The sequence below is a fragment of the Mercurialis annua genome, linkage group LG4 (genome assembly GCF_937616625.2).
Source record: "Mercurialis annua linkage group LG4, ddMerAnnu1.2, whole genome shotgun sequence".
NCBI classification, from domain to species: domain Eukaryota; kingdom Viridiplantae; phylum Streptophyta; class Magnoliopsida; order Malpighiales; family Euphorbiaceae; genus Mercurialis; species Mercurialis annua.
Window position 1 is genome coordinate 17,902,048 of NC_065573.1, and position 26,054 is coordinate 17,928,101.

Here is a 26,054-nt window from a genome sequence, read left to right on the forward strand (position 1 = left end):
TTACTACATCATTACATAGTCAAAGTTCAGTTCTTTGTCATTCCAGTGATGATTAGTTCATCCTTATTTTTTTTTATCTTTTACATAATTTTAAGTAAAGTGTATCTACAATCTTTTTTGAGCTAATTATATATAAAATTATATCAAATTTTAAAAATAATATAACGTTTAAAACGTGTCAGTCATAAATATTATTTTTATTTCTTTTTAATTTTCATCATAAGCACATTTTTCGGTGAAATTTTATTGATTTGAACATCCGATAAGTCTGTCACATGTCATGCCACGTCAGCAAAAATGTACACAAAATTGATGATATTATTTTTGAAAAGAAGTGAAAGATGTTGTCTATAATTGACACGTTTTAAAGGTTATTTTATTTTGGCTAAACCTATTTTAAGATCCCTGAACTATACATTTTTTGGTTCATTAGGTCCCTCAATCTTTATTTGGCTTTTTTAAGTCCCTAAACTTTTATTTTTTTGATTCATCAGGTCTTTTAACTTTTATTTGGTTTTCTCAGATCCCTAAATTTTTGTATTTTGGTTCCGTAGGTTTTTAAACTTTTGTTTTTTTTACTTCATTAAGTCCTTAAATGGGTTTCCTTTTAAAGACCTAATGAATCAAAAAAAACAAAAGGTTAGGGATCTGAGGAAGACAAATAAAAATTTGAGACTTGATGAACCATAAATTGAAAGTTTAGAGACCTGAGGAAACCAAATAGAAGTTGAGGGTTTTGATGAACCAAAAATGTATAGTTTAGGGATCTCAAAATAGGTTTAGCCTTTTATTTTTATAATTTGGTGTAAAGGTCATGATTTTATATATAATAAACTCATTTTTTTTACGAAAACTCTATCTACAACGCAATTATCGTGAAAGAAGCGAACTAAATTTTATTATATAATTGAATAATAATCATTTAGTGATGGTTTTCTAAAATTACTTTGTCTTTAACTTATTTTGTTAATTTTATCATTGAACAATCAATAATATAAGTTTTAACCAACGCGCTGTTCAAATGGTGTAACCGCTGAACAACAAACTGTCAAGGTTGTGGGTTCATTTTCTCCCACAAGATCTCTCCCTCCCCAATTATAAAAAAAAAGTTAGTTTTATTTATAAAAACTAATGTATAATAACTTCAAATATTATTCATCTAAAAAAATGATCAAAGGTTCCAAAGTATTCTATGAATGATTAGTCTCTTCCTTATTAAGGGCCATTATACAGCTAAAAAGCCATTTTGTGTCATTCTTATAGTTAAACATATGAATTTAACAAAACTTTAACACTGATTTGTTGATAGATTATCTTCTTCAAACTTGAACAGCTCAAAAGCCACATTATCCTCTTAATGATGGGACTTAAATATACAGAAAGGAAGGCAAAGAAGAAAAGTTGCTAATTGTTGGAGATTGGACATTGATCAAGTTCACATGGGTTATCATTGGGAATATGGGGGCCAAAATTTCTCATGCCATGTTTTAGAAATGTATTAATTCATAATTAGGTCCTCTAACTATATGTTTTTTAATTAATTGGTCTCTAATTTTTAATTTTGCTCTTTCTAGTCCATAATTTCTGTTTTTCATCAGCCGGATCCTTTTTTTGGATGTCTGTCTTTCTGCGTGCACTCACGTTCTGTTACTAATATGAAACCATAAAATGAATCTCCATATATAAAAAGTTACTGGGTTTAAACCCATTTTAAAGTTCCTAAATTATGATTATCTTGTATACGATCTTCAGTTTATTCTTTCTAATCCTTAAACTATTATTTATTGTTAAATTATGCCCCCTTCTAGATAGCGTTCACTAACAAAAAATCACATAATTAAATTTCATGTTTGAAAAACAATACATTATTCCACATTAAATGTCGGCACTTTTCTCTCTCTATATTTTTTAAAAAATAAATTTATGGATTCCATAAAAAAAACTCACTAAAAATACAAATAAAAATGTATTATTTTGCAAGTTGAGAAAAAGAATTAAATTTAAGTTTGAATTTGAAAGAAATTCAAACTGTCTAATTCGAATTTAATAGACGATACATATAATTACTAAAAGGATCACGATATATAATGTATTTAATTTTTTTAGATATGGAATTCAACCGATTAGAATTATATATGTATTTAAATTTTAAAATATGAAATTAATATTGTAAGAAAATAAATTATTGTGCATATAAGAGATTTGTTTTGACTTATTTTTAAACATTTTAAAATATTTTTGAATAATTTATGAGCAATCTATATTTACTCCGATATTCCGACCTATAAGTGAATCCCTTATAAGTGAAATGCTAAAGAGTAAACATATAATAGCGGACTCGAAATTTGAAACCATCAAATAAACTTACATTCATATAAAAGATTTATTTTTATTATTCGTTTGCTTCATATATGAAATTAATATAAAGTTAAATTCTATTTTGTTATAAAAATATATGAACTTTTATAAATAAAAAATGATTGTAGATAAATTTATTTAAATTAAGAGCTATAAAAAAAGGGGGAAAGAGGAAGCCCATTCTTTCTCACCATTTCAAGTAGACGAAGACAATGGAGAAAATGATAATTAATTATGGGGCACATCTACAATAGATGCAAGTTACATTGGTTTACATGCTTCTACAACGTTGCCTTCTTTTAGTAACAATGTTTAACTTCTGTTTTAATCTAGGCCTACTGTCTTAAAAAAAAAAATTCTGATCTTTATCTCCTTTTCAATCCTATCCTGACGTTAAATTATTTTATATTTTTTTATTTTAATTATACCCTGAAGCATAAAATTGACCTTTTTGCATTAGATACTTTTTATATTAAATTGACCATTTTTAATGAATTTTTTAAACTTTTATCAAATAAATAAAGGTCAATTTTATATTTTAGGGTACAATTAAAATAAAAAAAATAAAATAGAGTAAAATTGACAAATTTTCAACGTCAGGATAGGATTGAAAAGGGGATGAAAAGCCAGAGTTTTTTAAGCCTTTAATCTACAAGAAACTATATCATGTGTTCTTATCTGTCAAATAGCCATATTCAATATTTTATTTTATTTTATATAGGCTTAAATGTACCAAAAATTACCAACTTTCGCGTATTTTTAATATTTAATATAATCTTTTAATTTTGGCATATTTAACATGAACTTTCCAATTTTTGCAATTAAGACCACGTGTGTTTTTCTTTGAAAAATAGTGTTATTTTACATCCAAATCGGCGTCGTTTTAAGGTAAAATGGGGTCATTTTATATCCAAAACGGTGTCGGTGTCTTTAATTGCAAAATTTTGAAAGTTCATGTACTTTTTTATTAAAGTTAAAAAATTATGTTAAATACTAAAAACGCAAAAAGTTGGTGATTTTTAGTACATTTAAGCCTTTTATATATAACCATCAGTTAGTTTAAAAATGAGTTTCATTCCAGTTGAATGTCAAGATTCAACTCTTCCAACACAAAAGTTCAACAACTTTCACAAAAAGTATTTGATTAATTCCTTTCAATTATAATTTATATGGATTGAAATTCAAAACTAAAACACCTTTTGATTTTAGCACTTTCATCCAAATTAATGCACCCAAGACTTCATTAATTAGCAAATAGCAAAAAACTACTACTCCCTCCGTCTCGTTTAAGAAGTCCCATATTCTATTTTAGAATGTCCCATTTAAAAAGTCCCATTACTATTTTTAGAATAATTTTCCATTGAATACTCCATTTTACCCTTATTTTAGTTATCTTAAAAGAGTTTTATGGAAAATTTCACTATCATTAATAGGGGCAAAACATGAAAAAACATGAAAAGACAAGAATGATTAATGTTTTCTTAATCTGTGTGTAAAGTCAAATGAAACTTCTAAAGTGGGACGGAGGGAGTAGTATATAAGTTGAATATGCATTTATGTTACAAAATCTAAATGTAAATATTCTTTTGCTAAAGAAATTTTCTAACTCATTTGGGTTAAAACATTTCTTTTATATAATTATTTGTTTTCTGCGTCAGAAAATCAAAAATCGGACAAATGTCAAAATATAAACCAAATCAAATATATTCCCTCAATGTTCGATTTTTTTTAATAAAATACATTTCTTTCTATTTGCAAAATATAAAAATTTAGTACATCAAAGATAAGAGCAGGAGGATCAAGAGACCCCCCCTTCATAATGCATGAATAAGTTGCTTTCGACAGACAATGAGCAACAATATTTGCAGAACAAAAAATAGAACTAACAGAAATAATAGTCAATAGCCATAGTCTTCAGAAGATGTTTACGGTCATTTTTACAATTTAAATTTAGTTTGATTTAAATTTTTGTTTTGGTTCGATTTTTGCATCCAAGTAAGAATTATCCTATTGCATGGGGCTTATGTAATGATGGAGAATACCTACAAAATCCCACATGCAATGAAAGTTAGATTAGTGAATGGGACTTCAAATATTCCAAGGATCTCACACTTACCAAAATTTAGGAAACAAACCTACAACTTTATTATTGTTAAGAAACAATCTAAAACTTTTTGACCAAAAAACAAAAAATGTAGAACTAAATTTTGAAGACTTTAAAATGAGTTTAGCTTTTTCTTTTTCAATTATAAAATATAAAAGATAATTAAAAAAAGGCATGGGTGATTATTAGCCTACAGTTCAGGGGGATTAGCGCCCGTTTTTAGACATCAGGGGGTTTAGCGCCATACCCCTAAAATTCAGAGGTCAGGGGTGATTATTAGCCTGTTTCTTGTACAGGTTTCAGTTTTTGTTCGCATCTTTTCATAGTTTAGCTCCAATTTTTCTTCCGAAACTAGTAAGTTTCCTATTTCCATTGTTATTTTTTCTTATTTTTCTGTCTATTTTCATCTTCTTTCAAGTTATGTTGTCATCCTCTCTTACGTCCTCTACCGAGGGCTTTAGTGATAAGTTTGATTTGTATGTACCTTATAACGTCATAGAGTTAGATTCTGATATGGAGAAGTGAGAGAATAAGGTAGTAGAAGATAGCCAAGAAGGGTCTTCTAGCCTAGAGATGGGGATAATGAGGTAGGATGGGGGCGAGGTTATATTGGCTATCAACACTAACAGAGAGATCCTGAAGGGGATGACCATGTTAGGAGGAGAAAGAGGAAAATTCCTAAGAAGAAGTGGATGTTGTGAAGAAAAGGAAAAATCTCACAAATGCTTAATTTGTCATTTTAAGAGGAATCCTCACATTCTTTTAAGCGAGTATCTTTGTGTTTTGGGCGAGAATACTCTAACTTGCATTAGGGATAGGTATGAGATCCCTGTTTTGGTTACCTTGAGACTTTCACAGCAAGGCTGTGACATGGATCAGTGCTTGGCGAGCGATGCACATGTTATTTTTGTTCAAAATTTGGAGGCGGAGCTTAGTTCTCCCCTTGATACATTTACCGAGTCTGTTTTTGGAAATTAAAGATTTCTTTTGTCAGACTGCATCCTAATGGTCATAGGCACTTAACCAGTTTTTTCATATGTGGGATGAAGTTTAAAAGGGAGGTAAATTACTATTTTATTATTTTCTAGTATTAAGTGTATTTTATTCTATGAGGTGAAAATAGGAGTGGTAGGATTTGTTACGATTTGTTATAATTGTGGATTGAATTGATCCACTTTTGTTAATTTAATTTTTTTTTTATCTTTCGTGCCAAGTGGAAGGGGTGAATTGATTCTTAGTGCTTCAGAAGTTAGAATATGAGAGATTTGGCTAATAATTAACAGTGTTTACCCTTCCTATCAGTAAACCCCTCTACTTTAAAAAGCATCAATAAACCCCTTATACTAATGGTAGAGCTCATTCACGGTCTTTATGAACGAAAATACCGTAGCGCCATTTTTTAAATGAAATGTCAATTTTTTCAGAAAAAAAAGATAAAAGGTACAAAAAAACTCTCTGTCACGACCCAAATTATTGAGCTGCGACCGACGCTAGGGCGGAATGGGAGTAGTAGCTCCAAATCCCGTAGCAAGCCTAAGCCACTATAAATTTTTCGCATTTAAAAGTATAATATTATATATAAAACATTTTCAGAAAATCTCTTTTAGATAATACATTTATAGTTATTAAAATGTCAAATTTTACAATGAAAACCAGTTATTTGAAACCAATTCTCAAAACCTTCTATTGACGTCTACTGACTACTGCAGTTCTAAGGACTTGAACTTTGTGCAAGTCAGAAGACTTCCAACACAAAAGAGATGGTCTGTCTGATCCGATTCCGTTCACCTGAAACGAAACACTGTGAGGGGGTCAGTATTTTGGGAAATACTGAGTGAGTTTATATATTACTAACGGTGTTATAAAAACATAACATCGCTTTGCAAATAAAGCTTTTATATAAAAAAATATATATAATCAAGCATTTGATCTGTTCGAAACTAAAATCATAAAACTCAACGCAACTTACGAATATTCAAATCGTATAAATCCAAATGATCCGACTCGGGAGTGTTCACACTCAACCACGCCAGCCGCGGCCAATCTTTTAATATCAGAGTGTGGGTCCAACCCACTAGATACGGGGCTCAAGTTACACTGTAACCGAGTTCTCGCTCGTATCGCATTCATATCATACGTGCATCTCATAATCTTTCTAACAATCTAGACTCGCTAGACTGACTCAACTACTGGTGATCACACAGCCTATTGACACCCAATAGGTAGCTAGTTTATTCGGATCGCATACTAGAGTTTTAATTCAAAACAATCATTCAATCATCGAATCATATAAATGCGATGTATAAATTCATAATATATAAAAATAACTTTTATAAATAATATGCAAAAAGTAAGATACAACTCACATAAATCGCTTATTCACAAATACTCTGGTGCTTAGAAACGCCTAACTTCCCGAGCTCCTGGTCCAGCGACTCCTTACCTCGTCGGATCTAAAACTATTTTAAAATCGAAAATCAAATCAAAACCCATTCTAGGATTGACTCTAAACTCGAGACACGTCACATTACTTTTATCAATTATTGTGCTTCTCACGTGAATCCCACTAAACGGTTTCTAACTCATTTATGGATCGTATCTCATTTCACGTTTAACCTCGTTAGGTTAACTATTCAGTTTAATCGATCGAATACTTTTCGATTTCAAATCTCGATAGGCGAATACGAAACGGTATCAAAACAATACAATCGGGGGTACAAGGGTCCGGGTGCACGTTCGTGCCTTGGGGTGCACGATCGTGCACTCTAGTGGTGCACGTTCGTGCACCATGTATAGGTGCACGTTCGTGCACCTCGTGTGCACGATCCCCAGAATTGTTTTCCGGGGTATCCTGACGTGCTATAGGTGTAAAAACGCTCCTAGCGCATCCAAAACGCTTAATCTATATTCAAAACATCCAAATTCAATCCTATAATCGATAAAACGATAAAATCGTTTCGTGGCCTAAAACTTTAACTCGATATAACTTTAAATTTACTCATCCAAACAAGAAAACGTCGAGCTTATCGTGATTCGCCGTCGAAATACGACAATTTCGAGCTATAGAACGTCGGAAACGGACGAGAAACGGAATCGAGCGACGGAACCGATAGATTTTCGTCGAGAGAATGAAAGTATGAAGAAGAAGCTGATGAAAGCTTCTGGAGCTTTCTTTCCCATCTCATTCTTTATATATAAGTGGCCAAATTATTCTTTTAATCCTTCATCTCTTTAATTTAAACCAATTCTCTTTTAAACTTTTTATTTTAATTTAACGATTAATTATTTACTTTAATTCAACTAGGTATGTATTATTTATTTCCAAATAAATAATACTATTCCGAAATTATTATTTCCCGTAAATAATCTTCCGATTGCTATTCTCGAGGTTTAATTGGCTAATTTGCACTTTAGTCCTTAAACTTTTGAAAAATTGCACTTTAGCCCAAAACGCATCCGTGTCCAAATTTTAAAAGGTCTCTGATTGACCCGAAATTTTTACCACAAATACTATAAAACATTTCGCGGAGCTTGGCGAAATATTTTTCACTTCGGGATTTATATGGCTAAATTACCACTTTAGTCCCTGAACTCTAGTTTGAGACTTTTCTTGACATTTTTCCTTTCTAATTTCAATTCCAACTTTAAAACTGAAATATAATATTAAATATCTCGCGATAGTCCTTTCGAAACCATTCTGCTAAAATTTTATATTTATCTTAATTTCTCGGAAATTCTTCCGATGTCGCCACTCCGACGACTCAATACTGGACACGTGGTCCAATTAAACAATTTAATCATTTGGGGTATTACACTCTCTAAGATTTTCCAAAAGGATAAGACAGCTCCTAAACTTATTTTTGGAACAAATAAAAGGTTTAAAACTACCCTTAATTTTTAAAACATATATCTATTTTATAAATATAATTTTTTATTTTATTTCACCAAAAGGTCCCTCAATTAATTAGGAAGAATATGGTGAAAAAAAAATTATAATTATAAAATTAGTAAATGTTCAATATTTAAGGGTATTTTTGAACCTTTTATTTGTACAAAAAATAAGATTAGGAGCTGTTTTGTCTGTTTAGGGAATTTTGGAGACTTTTTGTACTTTTTATCTTTTTATTTGAAAAAAAAATCGACAATTGACTTAAAAAAACAGCATCAGAGATATTTTTATTCATAAAAGGACTGTGAATAAGCGTCGCCATTAGTATAAAGAATTTATTAATGCTTTCTGAAAAGAGATTTATTAATATGAAGAGCAAAATACAGGCAAAATACAGGGGTCATGGTTGATTATTAGCCGAGAGATTTTTGTAAGGGTGACTGGCAGTTTTAAAAAGAGACAGTTGGAGAAGAAGAGTCCTACTTAGCTACTTCCATTGTTTGACACATCACTCCCTCCAACACAATTTTCTCCAAATTCATTTTCTTCTTCTCTCTATATATCAATCACTCATAATACCACCCACTTCATTTTTTCAATCCATTCTCCACTCCTTTGAACTCATCTTCAACCTCAAGAACCTTGAAGAAAACTAGAGATCATGAGGTTTAATTAATTGGGTTCATTTGATTTGACACAAAAAAATATTCAATGGCAAAGAAGACGACGAGTTGTTGGGTTGGCTGGCTCAGAAGGCTGTTTGTTTCTCAGGAAAAACCAGAAAAATCAAAGGTTAATTCTTTTTCAAACACTATATTTTAGTCTGTTAACTTTTTGTAATTTTGATTCTGATTTTTATTTTTTGAATGATTGTAATAGAAATCAAAGAGATGGAGATGGATTGGCTATGTTAAAACAAAGCTTAAACAAAAGCCTGCAATTTCATTACCAGAGAGCAGAGCAACAATTGATGAAGCAGCAGAACAGCAGAGGAAATATGCCATGACTGTTGCTATTGCAACGGCAGCTGCAGCAGAGGCTGCTGTCGCGGCGGCTAAGGTGGCGGCCGAGTTTGTTCGAATTACTACTGCCTCTTCTCAATCTTGTCGTCTTCATTGTATAAACGCAGATCAACAATTGGCTGCCATTAAGATACAGAGCGCTTTTCGAGCTTATCTTGTAAGTTCAGTCACATTCTTCATTTCTCTCTAGTTATATTTCGGAATTTTAGCAATTTGAAAGAGATTATCAGTTCATTTAGCGATTTGTAGAGTTCGATTTTGCGAGAGTAGATAGTTTGATTCGGTAGATTAGAGAAACACCAGTCACTAGTTACCTATATTGCACAAAAACTTCTCGAATTTTAAGTTTCGGGAAGTTTGCTCTATATTTATAACCTATTCGCTCGTAATATATGTTCTATCAGCATTTTCCATCCAACATTTCCGGGTTTCAGCGTTTTCATGTGCCTTTTTTGGGTTTCGCGTTTTCTGTTTTGGGTTATAACTAGTTACTAATTATATTTTTCTTGAATTATTGTATGAAATAATCAAGTAAGGGAGCTTTCTTCAAGCTATTCCTAAGAGTTCTGTTTTAGTTTCGGCTTAACTATCAACATATTAATAGTTCTCAGACGATAAATCAGATACATTTTACTATTGTTTCTGAATTCCAATCAATAAATTTGTAGAATAGTATTTAAGAAATTGCATTTTGAGACGCAAGCTAGTTAAATTTGATTGATATTGAAACAGGCGAGGAAAGCTTTGCGAGCATTGAAAGGATTGGTTAAACTCCAAGCCATGGTGCGTGGACGAGCAGTGAGACGCGAGTTAGTCATGAAATTGAAGCGTTTGCCATCACAGGGCCGAGAAATATGTGTTCCTAATATAGATAAAAGTCGTATGGATCATGAGTATATTCATTTAAAGTCCAAGGATCCGGGAGAAATGGATAGTAAGGTAATTTGAAAACTAAAACAAGTAATTAATGAGAAGACTTTATGCAATGTTGAAATTGATATCGGTTTTTTGCTTCCTCTATCCAGGCGAAGAACCAAAGTAAAGATTCACAATTAGTTCAAATGGTAAAACATATTAAATTAGTGCATAGTATGCTCAGTTTTACAACTTCAGTTCATAATCTTCATCAGTGCTTTAATCAACAGCTAGAATGCAAAAGCCGAAGATGTTGGGATTACAGCATGCTTTCAAAGGAAGAACTGTGGATGAAAAGGCAAGAAGCCACTGTCAAACGAGACAGAATGATGAAATATTCATTTTCTCACCGGGTAATTTCCTCTCATTTAACCTTTTAAAGGTTTACTCATAGGTAGCATGGACACGGAAAAATGGGACGCTTGGATTCGGACACTGTGAAACAGTGTTTCTTAAAGATTTCTAGGTAAAAGAAATGAAGTTTCGAGTCATAAACGCTAAGTTTCCCTCACGTTTTCAAAACGAGAAATGTTGACTGAATGAATTGTCCGTGCTATCTAGATTTTCTCCTATTCTTATTGTATAAGAAGCCAGTACTTCTATAACCTATGTTGCACGGAAATGAAATGTTGAAATGAAAAATGGTGAAGCCATATCTCTTATGAAGATATATTATCAATATAAAGTTTAGAAATTTCAGAAATATTTACGGAGACGGAAATGAAAAGTCAAAAAATATAGAACTCAACAAATTTTCGTGCAACATTGTTCATCATCATTACCACTATCAGACTAAATTAAGCGTCAGGGTTCATTTCTCATAATTTATGCATTAATTTTTATGTATATCAGGAGAGGAGAAACACTCAAATGCTGGAAGAATCGCTGCCGAATAAGGAAAGTGCTAGGCAGAGCCATTGGTGGGAGCAATTCGCGGAGAAAGATGCATACATTAAAGAAGGAATGGAGACTCTGAAGCCAATTTCCGTTTCTAATCTGTCAACTGCTGACATATTTGGCACTGTACAACTTAGATCAAGAAATTCAGTAAAACAAGATTCGATAGAGGCATTAAATTCACCAGTATCATTTCCGAGAAGATCATTTTGTCGTATGCAACGGAGTGGCATCGGAAATGACAGTTCCATCCCTAATTCTCCAGTTTTTCCAACTTACATGGCTGCAACAGAATCTGCAAAGGCGAAGGCAAGGTCGATGAGCACACCAAGACAACGACTCGGAATTCAGGAAGCTTTACTTGATCACAGCCTATCATACAAGAACGGAGTTTCTCTCTGGTCTTCTTATGATGGTGAGTTGTATAGCATTTGTGGAAAGAATCCTGTAAAAGTAAATCATCATCGCTGAGATGCCAATCATTTCGAACGTATAATTTTTTGCAAAAAATCTGCCGAAGATGGATATATCGATCCCTCAGCTTCTAACAAGACACTGACGTATCTTCAAGATCTGTTCATTTGGGGTCTCCATATACAAACAACAATATGCTGATTATTTTAAGTGAAGATTTGATGCACTGATTGAAGAAGAAAGCTCAAAAGGTTCCTTTTTAGAGCTTATTTCAATTTTTGATGTCTATATCAATTTATTTTTGTTCCTTTTTGGTTTACTTTTACTAGGGAGATGGTTTGTTCTATGTTTTTGGAAGGTTGGGAGTGGAGTTTTGTCTTTCTAAACATGTTAAAACTGATAAAATTACTTGCAATCAGAAGTATAAATAGTTTTGGTGTCTTTTGAAGGGAGTACAAGACTTAGCTTGAAACACTTCTTTACATCTTGTACATCAGAAATTTTGGAATGAGATTGAAATGTTGTGGATTGATTGAATTTTCTAGTTTTTTTCTTTCGAGATAAGTGGTTCATTTTCGAAATTAGTACTTATCCGCCTTTTGTATTAACACATCAATGTCTTCAGTCATCGATTGTCGTTAGCAAAGTCATGGTTGTCTTTAGTTGAATTTTTATTCTTCCGGTATTATTCCTTGAAATTATATAATTCTGAGACTCAAACTCGAGTCGAATTCGAGATTTTACAGTATTGTTGCAAGTTACAACATAAGAGCTATGCTCCATCTTTTGAGGCTAATCTCAAAAGTCTTATTTAGTAATAATACATAGGAAATACTATCTTCAATTAGCTAGATGTAAGTAAATAATTAATTAAAATTAACTGGGTATTTAGCCTGTTTATTTGGAGTAAACAAACCCCAATGCTTTTCAAGTTCAGGGCTTTTGTTATTCTCATCAAACATTGCAAAAATATAAGCTTCGATTGCTTTCGGCTTCTTCGGAGTCCCCCTTTTCACATTTTGAATCAAATTATTGTTATAAGTCCTTGCATTATCAACTGATGTCGCTGTTCCTCCCGCTGTAGGCCAACCGCTTTCCGATATCACAATCTCTAACGAACTTCCACCAGTTTTCTCTAATGCTGCATAAACAGCGTCGAGAATCGCACCGAAAAGGTTCTGATAACGAAGCGGCCCGTCGGTTACCACAGGAGATGGAGCTGTGAAAAGCGCGTAATCGAGACGAATGTCTCTCGTATTGCCTATGTAACTGAAGTAAGGATACAAGTTGACAAGTAATGGAGAGTTGTTGTTGACTAAGAATCGGATAAGAGGATCAAGAATTGGTCTATATTCTTGTTTAAACGAGCCTTTTGAAGGCGGAAATGCCTCTGCGAGAACTCCGGTGTCGATAGCGCTAGAAACCTTAATGTTTCCGAGACCTGCAGAGTTAAGAGCATTGCGAATGTTTTGCATTGCAGGAACAAGAAATTGCGCGAATGAATCCGAAGGTTTAACCTCGTTTCCTACTGCAATGTAGCGGAACTTGACATTACCAAAATTTCGTACGTTGTTCTGAACCCATGTGTTGGCTTGGGCTTGATTAGAAGCAATTCTTTGGAGATCATCATTTGAGAGACCAAGCATAAGGTCTATGTTGGTGCCTCTGAGTGCTTGAAGAGCGTTCTGGTTGGGATCATAGAGTCTCATTCTTCGAATGTTGTTTTGGTTGTAAAGAGCTATGACCTCTGATGGTGGTGGCAAATTGTTGCCAATCATTCCATAGCAAACGCCTATTTGAGCACCTGCATACACCGTATCACATATGAATTTTCAATTATATAATACTAGTCGTAAACTTGCATATTTCCACTTTCAATTGTACCTTAAAGTATTATCTTGATTTAACTCGGAAAAATTCATATAATTCCTTCATATTTAACATATATTCTAAATAACTTTTAATGTCATAAATAATACAAAAAAAGTCTTATTTCCTAAAACTTCAAAAATAATTACAAGTAATAATAATTTCTTTATTTCATAAAATTTAATGTCAGTAACTTTTCATATTAATTCGACACTAAAATTACCTCCGACCCCACCGCCGTCCTCCTCGAATCTGGGTTTGTTTTGAGGAAGACGAAATAGGGAAGACGATCTAGCTAGTCTTCCTCAAGGCAAACCGGATCTTGATAAAAATTTAATTTTGGTATGAGTATGACAATTTTTAGTTTTTTTTTTAATAAAATCTAAAAATTAATTATATATCTAATAAATTTATTTATGTTTAGTTAAATGAATTAAATTTTTAAATTAATCTTAAATTAATCATGATTTAAATTAAATTTCAAAGATGAAAAACTTATTTGAACTTTTTCAAGTGAAAAAAAATAAAATTTTATCCTCAAAATTAATTTTTTTAATGGTTTCATCAGTAAGAAAATCGTTACAAATTAAAAATTTAGGTAACAATTGAAAGTGAAAAATACAAAATAGGGTTAATTGTTGATTATACAATGTCACGATACGGGCTAAAAGGAGGTAGTTTGTGAAACACTTTACTATTATTGCAACATGTGAAAGATTTTTCAATAATTTAATAACTATGAAATAAGAAAAAAATCATATTTTAAAGTTTTAATTTTATCAACAATTTAATAATTCTAGTCAATTATATACAGAAATGGTGTGAGTTACTAATGAGTAAATTATACAAGATAATATAAATACTTTTTAAAATGTATATCAATTAGTTATAAATGAATTATTTCTGAATATTTTTTTTCGGATAAATTATTTCTGAATATTAATATTTTTATTTCTTTTAACTGCGGATTATACTACTGTAAAATAAGTTAGAGCAAAGTGAGAAACAATGTTACTTGATGGCTAAGATAACCTTTTAGGTTAATAGTGGGAGACGTTCTCTTACTACAATGAAGTATATTTACACTTACCATTCGCGAGTTTTGTTGAAAAACACTGTCAAAACTCAAATTCTACTTAATTCTGAAATTGAAAACTTAGGACCCGATCAAATTTTATTTTAGAAGTTCGACGGAACTAGAATATAGTAAAATAATTTAAAATCAAGTTCGATTCAACTCACCATAATTATTTATATAAATATTTTAAAACATATAGTATAAAAGCAGGGGCGTATAATTATATAGAAAAAAAAATTAACAAAAAAATTGATTAGTCTCGCAAGTCTGTCTAACCGAATATTTGGATGTTCAAATTTGACTCAGCAATTGATATGAATAGCCCGATTTAATTCTGAATAATCTTCCAATATTTGACTCGACTCGATTCTATTTATAACATAGTTGCTCTTCTATAAAGAGTAAGGTATTGCGATATAGCCGGAGAATGACAGTTACGGCCTATTATACATAAAATTAAGAGCTAGGATTTTACCCGTCGTTTGAAGGGTAGCTAGTAGCACCCCGGCGAGGAGCATAACGGAGAAGATGGAAGGGGTTTTGGCCATGATGTTGGAGCTGACCATTTTAATGGAAGCAATATATAATTTAACTAAGAAGAGAATACAATACAAGCCTATTTATATACAGAAATAGCACCAATTTTCCACATTGACGAGTCAATCACTCCATATAAAACCAAATTCAAGCAAAAAATTTCCATAGAAAATAAAATTCAAGCAAAAAATTTCCAAAATTGTGCCCACTTATTAAGTAGCATAAATTACTATTTGATTGCCCATCTACGTACCTATATATCTACACCTTGGAAGAGTCTTGCTTTCACACTTCTAACGCCAAATCGTTTAAGATAAAACATTTAATTAACTTAGTTTATTTCATAATAGAAAGGTTAGTTTCTTTTTTATTCTCTTTATCCACTCTCATTTTACTTCCAACTTAACAACATTCAGTTTGGGACAAATTTCGTTACCCTGACTATCAGGGACGAAGCCATGATATTTTCTTGGGAGGGGGATAATTAAATTATAACTACCATGCACAAACTATCATAAACTATCATAAAAAAATAAAAATTTAACTTCACTAATGATTGAGTCTAATTCAACATAAAAATACTAAATATCAGTCGTGAAATTTCACACGTCTTTTTTCCATATGATATCAATAACTGAATCAGTACTGGATGTCTTTACAATTTTCTTCTCATCATATGTGACCAAGTAATCTGCAAGATAATAATCTTCCATTTTATTCCGTAACTTCGTCTTCACAATACTTATAGTTGAAAACGAGCGCTCTGTTGTTGCAGTAATCACAGGTTGAGTCAAAATGAGTCGTATTAACCGATCAACTAAAAGATAAATTGCAGCTTTTTTAGTGTTCATCAATACTTGACATAATTCTGAAAGAGTAGATAATTCTTCAACTTTGTATGTTGAGGAACATCAGGCTCATAGTGATGTAGTTGAATCTTCAAATGTAACTTTTCTTGTTCTGTGAAATCTTCAGGATATATTTTTTCTACAAGATTGTATATACTATCAGAATTGAACAACCTGTAATTATCTTTCGGATCTAGAGAAGAACTTAGAACAAGAAATTCAACTGCTTAGTCATTGAATCTACTATTTAACTCTTGCAATTGTGTATCAATTGTAACTGAATAAGTCATACTGATAGTGGTGACCAACAAAGATATTAGTTTCCTTAGAACGACACCTACTTCGACGAATGGAAAAAGGAGCATTCATATTGGGGATCAATACTTCATGCTTCTCACAAAAGGATTTGACTTCTTTAATAAACTTCTCCCATCCACATTCTCTCATATTTTGAATCAATCTTTTTGTGGTAGAAACTAAATCAAGAGCGTTTAAAATATCTTGAGCTTTTCTTTGTAGAGCTTAACAATGATCATTAGAGAGTAACAATATATCTTGCATAAAATGTAAAATGAACACAAAATCAAAAGATGTAATGTATATCATAGACCTGTCTGCATCTCCACATTGAGAATAGTTTCCATCCTTGATGATATTTTCTAGAACAGTGCAAGTCGCATCAAACACATCAAATACACTACCAATTGAGCTTATGTGAGAGCTCAATCTAGTGTTTCCAACTCTTTGAAGATTACCAATTTAATTTTTTCCAGTTCCAGTCTCAATTTTTATAGTTTCAATCAACTTGGAAATATTTGTAGTTTGAACAGCCCTTAGTTCATCTTGTCTTTTACAAGAAGCACTGACAACACTAATGATAACAAATAACTGACTAAAAAAATTATAAATGTCAATTACCTTTCTAGATACTCCAACCAATGCTAATTGAAGTCTGTGAGCAAGACAATGAATATGCATTAATCTTTTAAAAAATAAAGCTTGTAATCTGTTTCATTCTCCACACATATTACTTGCACCATCGTAACCCTGAGCTCGAATATTATGAGTGCTTAAGTTGTGATAAGAAAGAACAGCAAATATGTTATTTTTAAAAGTCACAACTTAAGTATCAAAAACATGAACAAGATCAAAGAAACGCTCATGCACACAACCATTTTTGTCTATAACTCTCAAAACAATAGCCATCTATTCTCTTGTTGATAAATCTCGAGACCATTTTTGTTTACGAATCTCAAAAGAATAGGCATATGTTCCTCACGTATTGTACGACCTTCTTTCTTTGCAAAAATATTTAGGATCTTCTTCTGAACATCAAGAGATATATGTTTTGCATTCTTTGGAGCATTCTCAAAAACCACTTTATGAACACTCTCATTATAAGATGCCAACAACTTTACCATTTCACGTCAATTTCCTGAATTTGTTAACTCGTCTTTTTCATCATTACCTCCTAAGGAACAAGTTTGAAAAGTGAGCCACCGAAGTGCATCTATTGTGATCTTGAGTCGTAATCGATTATTCACAACATCTATAGAAGATTGCTTTGAGAGGACATTACGAATATGCTGAGATTGAGCCATCAAATCGTCACAGGATCTTATAGCATTATGATGAGGAGAATTAGGAGAAGTACCAACATGACATAAAAAACACAGTTTTTTCCATCATTTACTTTCTCCCAATTTTGAAATCCCTTAATAGTTAAAGCATTCCCCCCAAAATGTTCATTAGCCTTATTGAAGATGTAACATGGAAGACAAAATGTAGCATTTTTACTAGGTGAGTACTCTAACCAACTCGAAAATTTAGAATACCAAGAAGCAATAAGATGTCAGGACGATTTGTTGGACCTGATAATGGATACTAATAGGTTGGCATGGTCCAAGTATTATATAGGCTCTTTAAATTTCATCACGTTTAGTGATCAGATACTCTAATATAGGACGTCTTAATCCTGGATCCCTCTGTAAAGAAGAAACGTCAGGTTTTACTTGAATTTTTTCTCGCAATTTTATCAGCTAGCTCTTCAAAACCACTAATATCAGAAATTAGTATATCATCACTTTCTAAATTAGTCGTACGAATTAGGATTTGAGAGAAAATCCATTCTCCCTTAACCTCTATCTTTGTGGGATCGACCTCGACTTATCGAGTACTACAAGTTGGCATTAGCGCGTGAGCGTTTTCACCCACAATTTTCTCCATTTTTGGCAGCGTTTCCCTGGTCTTCTTCCTCCGATTCTTCGTTCCTATGGTCTCAGTTTTCCGTAGTTTGTTGTTTGCCATTATTTCTTCCTTCATCTCCTCGTTTGGTTGGTCCATGGTGGCTTGGATTCCTTGTGTTTTCTGCTCTTTTTCTTCGTCGAGTAGGGGGTGGGCTGAAATTGTCTCTCAGTATCTTCATGGTTTCGTCATGGTTATCGTTTGATCGTTTGGGTTCGTCAACCAACTTGTCAAGATTTGCTTGGAAGGCTTCCAACATCTTTTTAAGAATTTCATGGTATACTTCTGGAGTCACCATGAAGGTTGTTTATTCATTGTTTGCTCCAAGGTTAGGATATGCAATGGGGTTGCTTCCTCTAACCGGATTGGTCTAATACAGGGAGTGGAGAAGGAAGTTCCTCCGGTGTTGCTCCCTCTAGTAGTATTATGCCCATCATTCCCAATGATGTTTATCGCCTCAGGTGTTTGTTGATGGAGTTTTGGGTCCATTTATTGCTTATTCTTGAGGTTTAATCTGTCATAATCATCCCTTCAATGAGAATTTGTTTTGAGTTCAGAAAAAGTGACTTATAGTCTGAAGTTATTGGTGCTTTTTCCCACAGACGGCGCTAATTGATGGAGTCTGCCTTCTGATCGATGATTTAACCTGCAAAACAGGGTAGAAGCTAATCAGACGGTTGTGGTCCGATTAACTCTCTGGTGCTAAAGTCAGTATTGGCTTAAGCAATATTTTGTGTATATGTATGTAATTGTGTGTTTAGGCATACCTCAAACTCTTTATATAGTAGTTGAATGTATACCTTGTGGACTTTGAATAGGAAAGTGATTCCTATTTAGTAGGGTTTGACCTTGATAGGAAAAAGGTTTCTTATTCAAGTAGAAGTCTTATTCAGGAATATCTTCTTGAATTAGCTTATCTTCCTAAGTTGGAGTTTGTGTCCAAATAGGAGAGATATTTCGCATATCTGATTCTTGGGGAATCCCCTAGGCGACGCGCTTTATCCGAATCTTCTGGGGGTTTTTTCTTATCTTCGCGATTCAGATTACTCCTTCAGTAAAGACGAATCTCGTAGATTCGGTTACTGGTCTTATCTGGCTTCTAGCCCCTTCGATTAAGAGATCGATATTGTCTTAGAGGGTGAATCTTGTACGACTCGACTCCACTATACTTATGGTAGGATTCAGTATCCATCAATAATCTTTGCCCATAAAAATTAAAGGAGATAAAAAAACTCAAAAAGAGAAAGAACAAAGTGATGTGCGTAAAACTTGCTTCCTTTTATATCTAGAATTTCAGTTTACGGTAGTAGTAGTAGTAGTAGTAGTAGTAATTTGTTTTATATGTGAAACTAGGAGGGGCAACTGCCCCTCTTAAATTGCTTGGTTAGGGGTAAATTAACCAGAGAAATAGAACTTCCCGAAAAGTGATAAATGTTATTTTCTTGGTTCATTTTATATGTCTTACTTCACGGAAAGTTGATAGTCAAACTTCCCATTGACTAGGGAAGTAATTTCCTTAGCAAAACTCAGGTAAGTTATACTTCCCTGGGTAAATAGATGTAAAATACAATAATGTTCTTATATTTAATTGTTTTAATTATTTGTCAAGAGTTTTATTGTCTTTAATCATTTAATGCATAAAAATAAAAAAAAATAACTTCCCTAGAAAGTTGAAAAACAAACCAAATATAATATTTCTTATTTCTCTAATAATTAAATTCCTAAGTAATTAAATTCCTGGAAGTTATTTATCGGGAAGTGTATAATTACGGAACAAGCGAGGCCTTAGTCCTCACCTAGCTACAACGAAATTTGCAAAGGCAAAGGAAAAGTTTAGTCTCTCTGGTCTTTTTATGATCGTAAGTTGTTTAGCTTTTGTGGAAAGTAAATTTCCATTGCTAAGATGCCAACCATTCTGAAAGTATTTTCTGCAAAAAATCTGCCGAAGATGGATTTTTCGTTTCCTTCAGCTAATAACAAGACACTGAAGTAAGTATCTCCAAGATCTGTTCACTTGAGGTATCCATATAGAAACTAGGACAACAACAACATGCTGACGATCTTATGTGGACCATTCATGGGTTAAAAAATTTAAGGTCACCGAATTATATGTTTTTTACAAAATGGCTATAAAACTTTTGAAACAAAATGGTTACCGAGAAAATTATCAAATTATAAAAAATTATAAAACGGTTACCGAACTATTATTTGTTTACAAAAGGGTGTTCCATCTTGATGACGTGGACAAGAAAAAATGCATAGTAAGATAACCTTTTTGTAAAAACACAATAGTTAGATAACCGTCTTATAACGTTTTATCATTCGATAACCGTTTAGTAAAAAAGCTATAATTTGATAACCATTTTGTAAAAAGATCATAGTTACGTAACCTCAAAAATATTTAACCAACTATTAATACCCTTATTGAACATATAAAAACTTAAAAGTGATTAAAATACATGCAGTCAGAAATCTAAATAGTTTTGATTAGCTTTAAACATTTCTTTACATTTGCACATCAAAAAATTTGGAATGAGATTGAAATGTTGTGGATTGATTGATTTTTCTATTTTTTTTTTAGATAAGTAGTTTATTTTCCAAATTATTGATTATCAACTTTTTATTATTAATATATCAGGGTTTACGATCATCGATTGTCATTAGCAAGTCATATAGTTTCTTTAGTTGTACTTTTTTTTTCAGGTATTATTTTGTTTATTTAATTATTTCACTCAGCGGTTATCTTCAACTTGAAATTTTTATTTCTAAGCCTCAAACTCGAGTTCGAATTCGAGATTTTACAGTTTTGTTACAACATAAGATCTATGCTCCATCTTTTGAGGCTAATCTCAAAAGTCTTATTTAGCAATAATACATAGAAAACATTGGCATCAATTAGCTCGATGTAACTAAATGATTAATTAAAAGGGTTAATGTCATAAAAATTTACTAACTTTATAAGTTTTTTTATTTTAATCAAGTAGTTTAAATTTCTCATTTTCATGCACGAACTACCATTTTTTCTCAAATTCATGCACGGTGTTGAGGTGTCACGGCTCCATTGGTGTAATTCGCCGAGGTGGAGGTTAATTTACACCAATGAATGAGTGCCACCTCAGCATTGTGCATGAATTTGAGAAAAAATGGTAGTTCGTGCATGAAAATGAGAAAATTTAAACTGCGTGATTAAAATGAAAAAATATGTAAAATTCGTGATTTTTTTGACATTAACCCTAATTAAAATTAACTGAGTATTTAGCATGTTTGTTTGGAGTAAACAAACCCCAATGCTTTTCAAATTCAGGGCTTTTTTTATTCTCATTAAACATTGCAAAAATATAAGCTTCGACTGCTTTCGACTTCTTCGGAGTTCCTCTTTTCACATGTTGAATCAAATTATTTGTATAAGTTCTTGCATTACTAATTGATGTTGCTGTTCTTCCGGCTGTAGGCCAACCGATTTCCGATATCACAATCTGTAAGGAACTTCCACCGGTTTTCTCTAATGCAGGATAAACCGCGTCAAGAATCGCATCGAAAAGATTCTGATAACGAAGCGACCCATCGGTGACCCCGGGAGATGGAGCTGTGAAAAGCACGTAATCAAGACAAATATCTCTTGTATTGCCTATGTAACTGAAGTAAGGATACAAGTTGACAAGTAATGGATTGTTGTTGGTGACTACGAATCGGATAAGTGGATTGAGAATTGGTCTGTATTCTTGCTTAAACGAGCCTTTCGAAGGCGGAAACGACTCTGCAAGAAGTCTAGTGTCGATAGCGGTAGAAACCTTAATGTTTATGAGACCTGCAGAGTTGAGAGCATTGCGAATGTTTTGCATCGCGGGAACAAGATACTGCGCGAATGAATTCGAAGGTTTAACCTCGTTTGCGACTGCGATATAACGGAACCGGACATTGCCGAAGTTACGTACGTTGTTCTGAACCCATGTGTTTGCTTGGGCTTGATTGGAAGCAATTCTTTGGAGATCATTGTTTGGGAGATGATAGGAGTAGAAATACTCCTATTTTCTATGTCGGTTTTGGTCTTTCTAATATGCTTTTATTGTTATAATTGAGCTATTTTGGGTCTTATTGTGTGTTTTAGTATTTCAGGTTAAATACATGGTAATCAATGAGTTTTGGGTTTAATTTGAGCATTCCGAAGGTTTCCGAAGTAAAGAGACGCCGAAAGCACATTTGCAAACCTGAAAATATGACCCCTCTGCACTAATTGACGAATTTAGACCGGTTTGAGACTTCCAGTGAATTTGTGTTCTTCATAAGAAATAAAGTAGACGTCTTAATCTTTCCAGGGGTTCAAGAACCAACTCATTTGGAGGTTTCTACATCGAGTTATGAAGTTTTGAAGTCAGTGTTTGTGCAGCAGAAATAGTGTCTCTTTCAAGACAAACTTTTGTGCATGTCTCGATCGAGAACCTCACCTTCTCGATCGAGAAGCAAGGAAAAAAATGGCAGAGAATTGGGAAATCTTGTTTCTCGACCGAGAAGCTGACTTTAATGAAGCTTCTCGATCGAGAAGTGAAGAAAACTCAGAAAAGTCCAAATTTCGAGTTTAGAGCTTTGCTTGGAACATTTTCTTATTAAGCCCAACAAAGTTTGTACTAGAATGTTTTATATTTCCTCTTTTTCTTTTACCTATATAAGGCACCTTATTATGTAACAACACTTTTAGTCATCTTTTAGGAGTAGAATAGTTTAGGGTTTTGTGCCTCCATAGTTTCCACCATTGTTTGTGCTTGGAAGCTTTTATTGCTTTGTAAGAACAAGATTTACCATTTGAATACAAGCTTTTATCTTTGAGTCTTCATTATCTTCTTTATGATTTATTGTTCTTCATTGCTATTTAAGGTAATCATTCTCACTTTTGTTATTTTAATTAATTATTGCTTAGTTGTTGCTTTAACTTTAATCATGAATAGCTAAACTCCTAGTTTAGGGGTTGCCATGATTGTTTTATATGATTGCTAGATGATTGGCTAGGGTTGTATGGGTTAGGGTTTTGTTGTGTTTATTAGTCTTAATGCCTATATTAAGTTGGCCTCTTAATCTTTGATTAGTGTTTGATCAGTGAGGGCGAGAGTTAAACTAATCAAATAGACCTAGTTAAGCATAAGCTTAAGACCTAGATGCACGAGAGTGATTTAGGGATTTAGCTGTTGTTCGAGTTTGCGGATTAATCGGATTGATTGGTGTAGTCGACATTCAATTGCGCGAGAGAGTTGGATTTCAACTTATTAATCAATTTTCGGTTATTCGACTTCCGGCTCGAGAGAGCGGATTTTGATACCTTAGAATGGCTTGACCCGAACCAATACTTGTATACCCGACCTATCTACCTAGGAATTGTTTTGGCATGATTTGCAATCCTTAGGCGCTTTTAATTATAATTTTTAATCCGTTAATCAATTAGTTGTTGAATTGTTGTTGCTTTTAGTTTATTTATTATTGCTTGAGTTTATTTCCGTAGTGTTAATCAAAACCAATCACTCGTTTGCTATCCGAATTGAATTTCAAGATCGATTTTTCTCACTTTAATAAAGTCCACTTTATTACAAATTGGCATTAGCGCGTGAGCATTTTTGCCAACAGGAGACCAAGCATGAGCTCTATGTTGGTGCCTCTGAGTGCTTGAAGAGCATTTTAAAGTCTCATTTTTCGAATGTTCTTTTGGTTGTAAAGAGCTATGACTGATGATGGTGGTGGCAGGTTGTTACCACTCATTCCATAGCAAACACCTATTTGAGCACCTGCATACACCGTCTCACATATGAATTTTTAATAATCAAAATAAAAAACAATTACCCTCAAAATCAAATGTCCAAGTTATTTAAAAAAGAGTTGGTTACATATTTTATCATTTTATGAAATGAGTAAATAAATATCATCAGTTTTATGTAGTTATTTTTACTAATAATTTATGATTTCAATAGAATTATAACATATTTCTAATAGAAAGATATTGAGATAGAAAGTTTTCAAACGAACTCGCCTTGTTTAAAATACTAATGAACAATTTAGGTTTGAGCGGTTTTATAAGTGAGAATGTGACAACCCACATGTAAGTGATTGAAATCTTTTTACTTATAAACTCATTTATATTTGCATTTCTTAGCAATGTGGGATTGTCATTAACACTCCCCCTCAAGTACAACCGGGACTGGACATCCACTTGTCGCTTGAAATTGACTCCTTGTGAAACTGAAATTTTGATTTAATACGCAGCGGTAACACCGAACTAGGTCGCTGGAAATGAACATCCAGACAGACAACCGGCTAATTAAGAATCCGGGCCAGACACACTGAAATTTTGATTTAATATGCAGCGGCAACACTATGGGAGTAATTGATTTTATATAAGTGAAAATGTGACAACCCACATGCATATGAAATGTGCTTAGTTTCAACCATAATTTAATAATTAAAAGTAATTAATAGGTGTTTGACTATTTACACTTATAAATTTATTTTAACACTCTATAAGGAGCAAGGTATTGTAATATCGTTGGAGAATGACAATTTCGGCCAATTATATACAAAATTAAAAACTAGTATTTTACCTGTCGTTTGAAAGCTAACAGAGAAGATGGAAGGGGTTTTGGCCATGATGTTGGAGTTGATCACCATTTTTAAGGAAGCAATAGATAATTTTTTTTTTTGAAGAAAGGAAGCAATAGATAATTTAACTAAGAAGATAATACAAACCTATATATATATATATACATAAATAACACCAATTTTCCACATTGACGGTCAATCACTCCATAAAAAATAAAATTCGAACAAAAAGAACTTCCATAGAAAAAAATTCCAGCAAAAAGTTTTCCACAATCGTGCCCACTTATTAAGTAGCATATACTACTACCTGATTGCTCATCTACATACCTATTTTGTGGTTTATTATACCTATCTTGTGGTTGATTATTCAAGTTATACGAAATGGTAATATTTATAAAAAAATTCAGAAAGATTCAAAAGTCAAATCCGATTATTTGACATGAAACAGACATTTTTCACTAACATGTATATCTGATTAGCAAATCGGTGTTGCGTGGTACTGTTCATAGGTCCTCTTTGCATGGTGAATTTAATTTTGAGACAGAGATGGTTGCCGAGTTTAATAGAAAACAAGATGTTAACAACATTTTTCAAGTCTAGAAATCTCTAGCTCCTCCTCGGGTTAAGTTTTTTATTTGGGTTGCGGTACATAATAGAGTACCATTCTATTATTTCTTAGCTTTTCTTGCGCACCATTCTATTATTTCTTTGGATAACTCTCTTTGTTCGTTATGTGGGGAGTTGGAAACCTAGGATCATATTTTTATCCATTGTGTTTTCACATGGAAATAACGTCATTCAGAGAGTCGATGTTGCGTGGTATTGTCCTTATTCATTCGGGGATTTCTTGACTCATGGTTTCACATTATTTCTTCTAGGCCTTATTCGAAATTGTGGAGACTTCTTTGGTTTATCATAATTTGGGAGATATGGAAGTGTAGAAATGAAAGAGTTTTTCAGAACATGGAAAAGAATATTGGGTCCGTTATCTACAGGAGTTTTTTTTATTCGGTCTTTTTATTTAAAGTTTGTAATGGAAATTTTGCTTATTTGGAATTAGACTTATTCAGAAATCCCGCTTGTATCATTTTCTCAGGATTATGATGTTTTGCCTTCTCTCAGAGTCGTAGCCTCTAGTATGCCGCCTTAAGTGTGTCACTTCTTGTGCGAAAGCTTTGAATTAAGATTTTTTTCCACCGCTTGTGGCTTTTAATATAATTATTATTTATAAAAAAAACTATCAAACTGTTTCGATAAAAAAAATACAATATTAAAACCTCTTCACCACTTGCAAACTAAT

General features: G+C 32.7%; 3 protein-coding genes and 1 pseudogene across 4 annotated transcripts; 1 reads left to right on the forward strand and 3 right to left on the reverse strand.

Annotated features, from left to right (window-relative positions):
• The first annotated feature begins 8,790 nt into the window (after window positions 1-8,790).
• Window positions 8,791-12,136, forward strand: LOC126677564 (protein IQ-DOMAIN 12). Of its 2 annotated transcripts, XR_007640545.2 has the most exons (7): window positions 8,791-9,143; window positions 9,231-9,530; window positions 10,106-10,312; window positions 10,399-10,437; window positions 10,519-10,641; window positions 11,141-11,850; window positions 11,958-12,136. XR_007640545.2 is itself a non-coding variant. In XM_050372245.2 (6 exons), exons 1-6 carry the CDS (start codon window positions 9,063-9,065, stop codon window positions 11,654-11,656), a joined length of 1,266 nt encoding a protein of 421 aa, XP_050228202.1. In that variant the 5' UTR covers window positions 8,791-9,062; the 3' UTR covers window positions 11,657-12,136. The 2 variants fall into 2 exon arrangements, 1 of the variants encoding a protein (XP_050228202.1); XM_050372245.2 differs by having other exon boundaries at window positions 11,141-12,136.
• A 116-nt stretch (window positions 12,137-12,252) lies between these two features.
• Window positions 12,253-15,151, reverse strand: LOC126677565 (glucan endo-1,3-beta-glucosidase, basic isoform-like). The gene is made up of 2 exons (XM_050372246.2): window positions 15,022-15,151; window positions 12,253-13,403 (listed from the first exon to the last, which is right to left on the reverse strand). Exons 1-2 carry the CDS (start codon window positions 15,110-15,112, stop codon window positions 12,466-12,468), a joined length of 1,029 nt encoding a protein of 342 aa, XP_050228203.1. The 5' UTR covers window positions 15,113-15,151; the 3' UTR covers window positions 12,253-12,465.
• A 782-nt stretch (window positions 15,152-15,933) lies between these two features.
• Window positions 15,934-17,352, reverse strand: LOC130015407 (uncharacterized). The gene is made up of 6 exons (XM_056105496.1): window positions 17,211-17,352; window positions 16,956-17,052; window positions 16,737-16,883; window positions 16,542-16,628; window positions 16,224-16,442; window positions 15,934-16,135 (listed from the first exon to the last, which is right to left on the reverse strand). Exons 1-6 carry the CDS (start codon window positions 17,350-17,352, stop codon window positions 15,934-15,936), a joined length of 894 nt encoding a protein of 297 aa, XP_055961471.1.
• Window positions 17,353-21,408: 4,056 nt separating this feature from the next.
• LOC126677566 (glucan endo-1,3-beta-glucosidase, basic isoform-like) lies at window positions 21,409-24,823 on the reverse strand (annotated as a pseudogene).
• Between the last annotated feature and the right edge of the window lie 1,231 nt (window positions 24,824-26,054).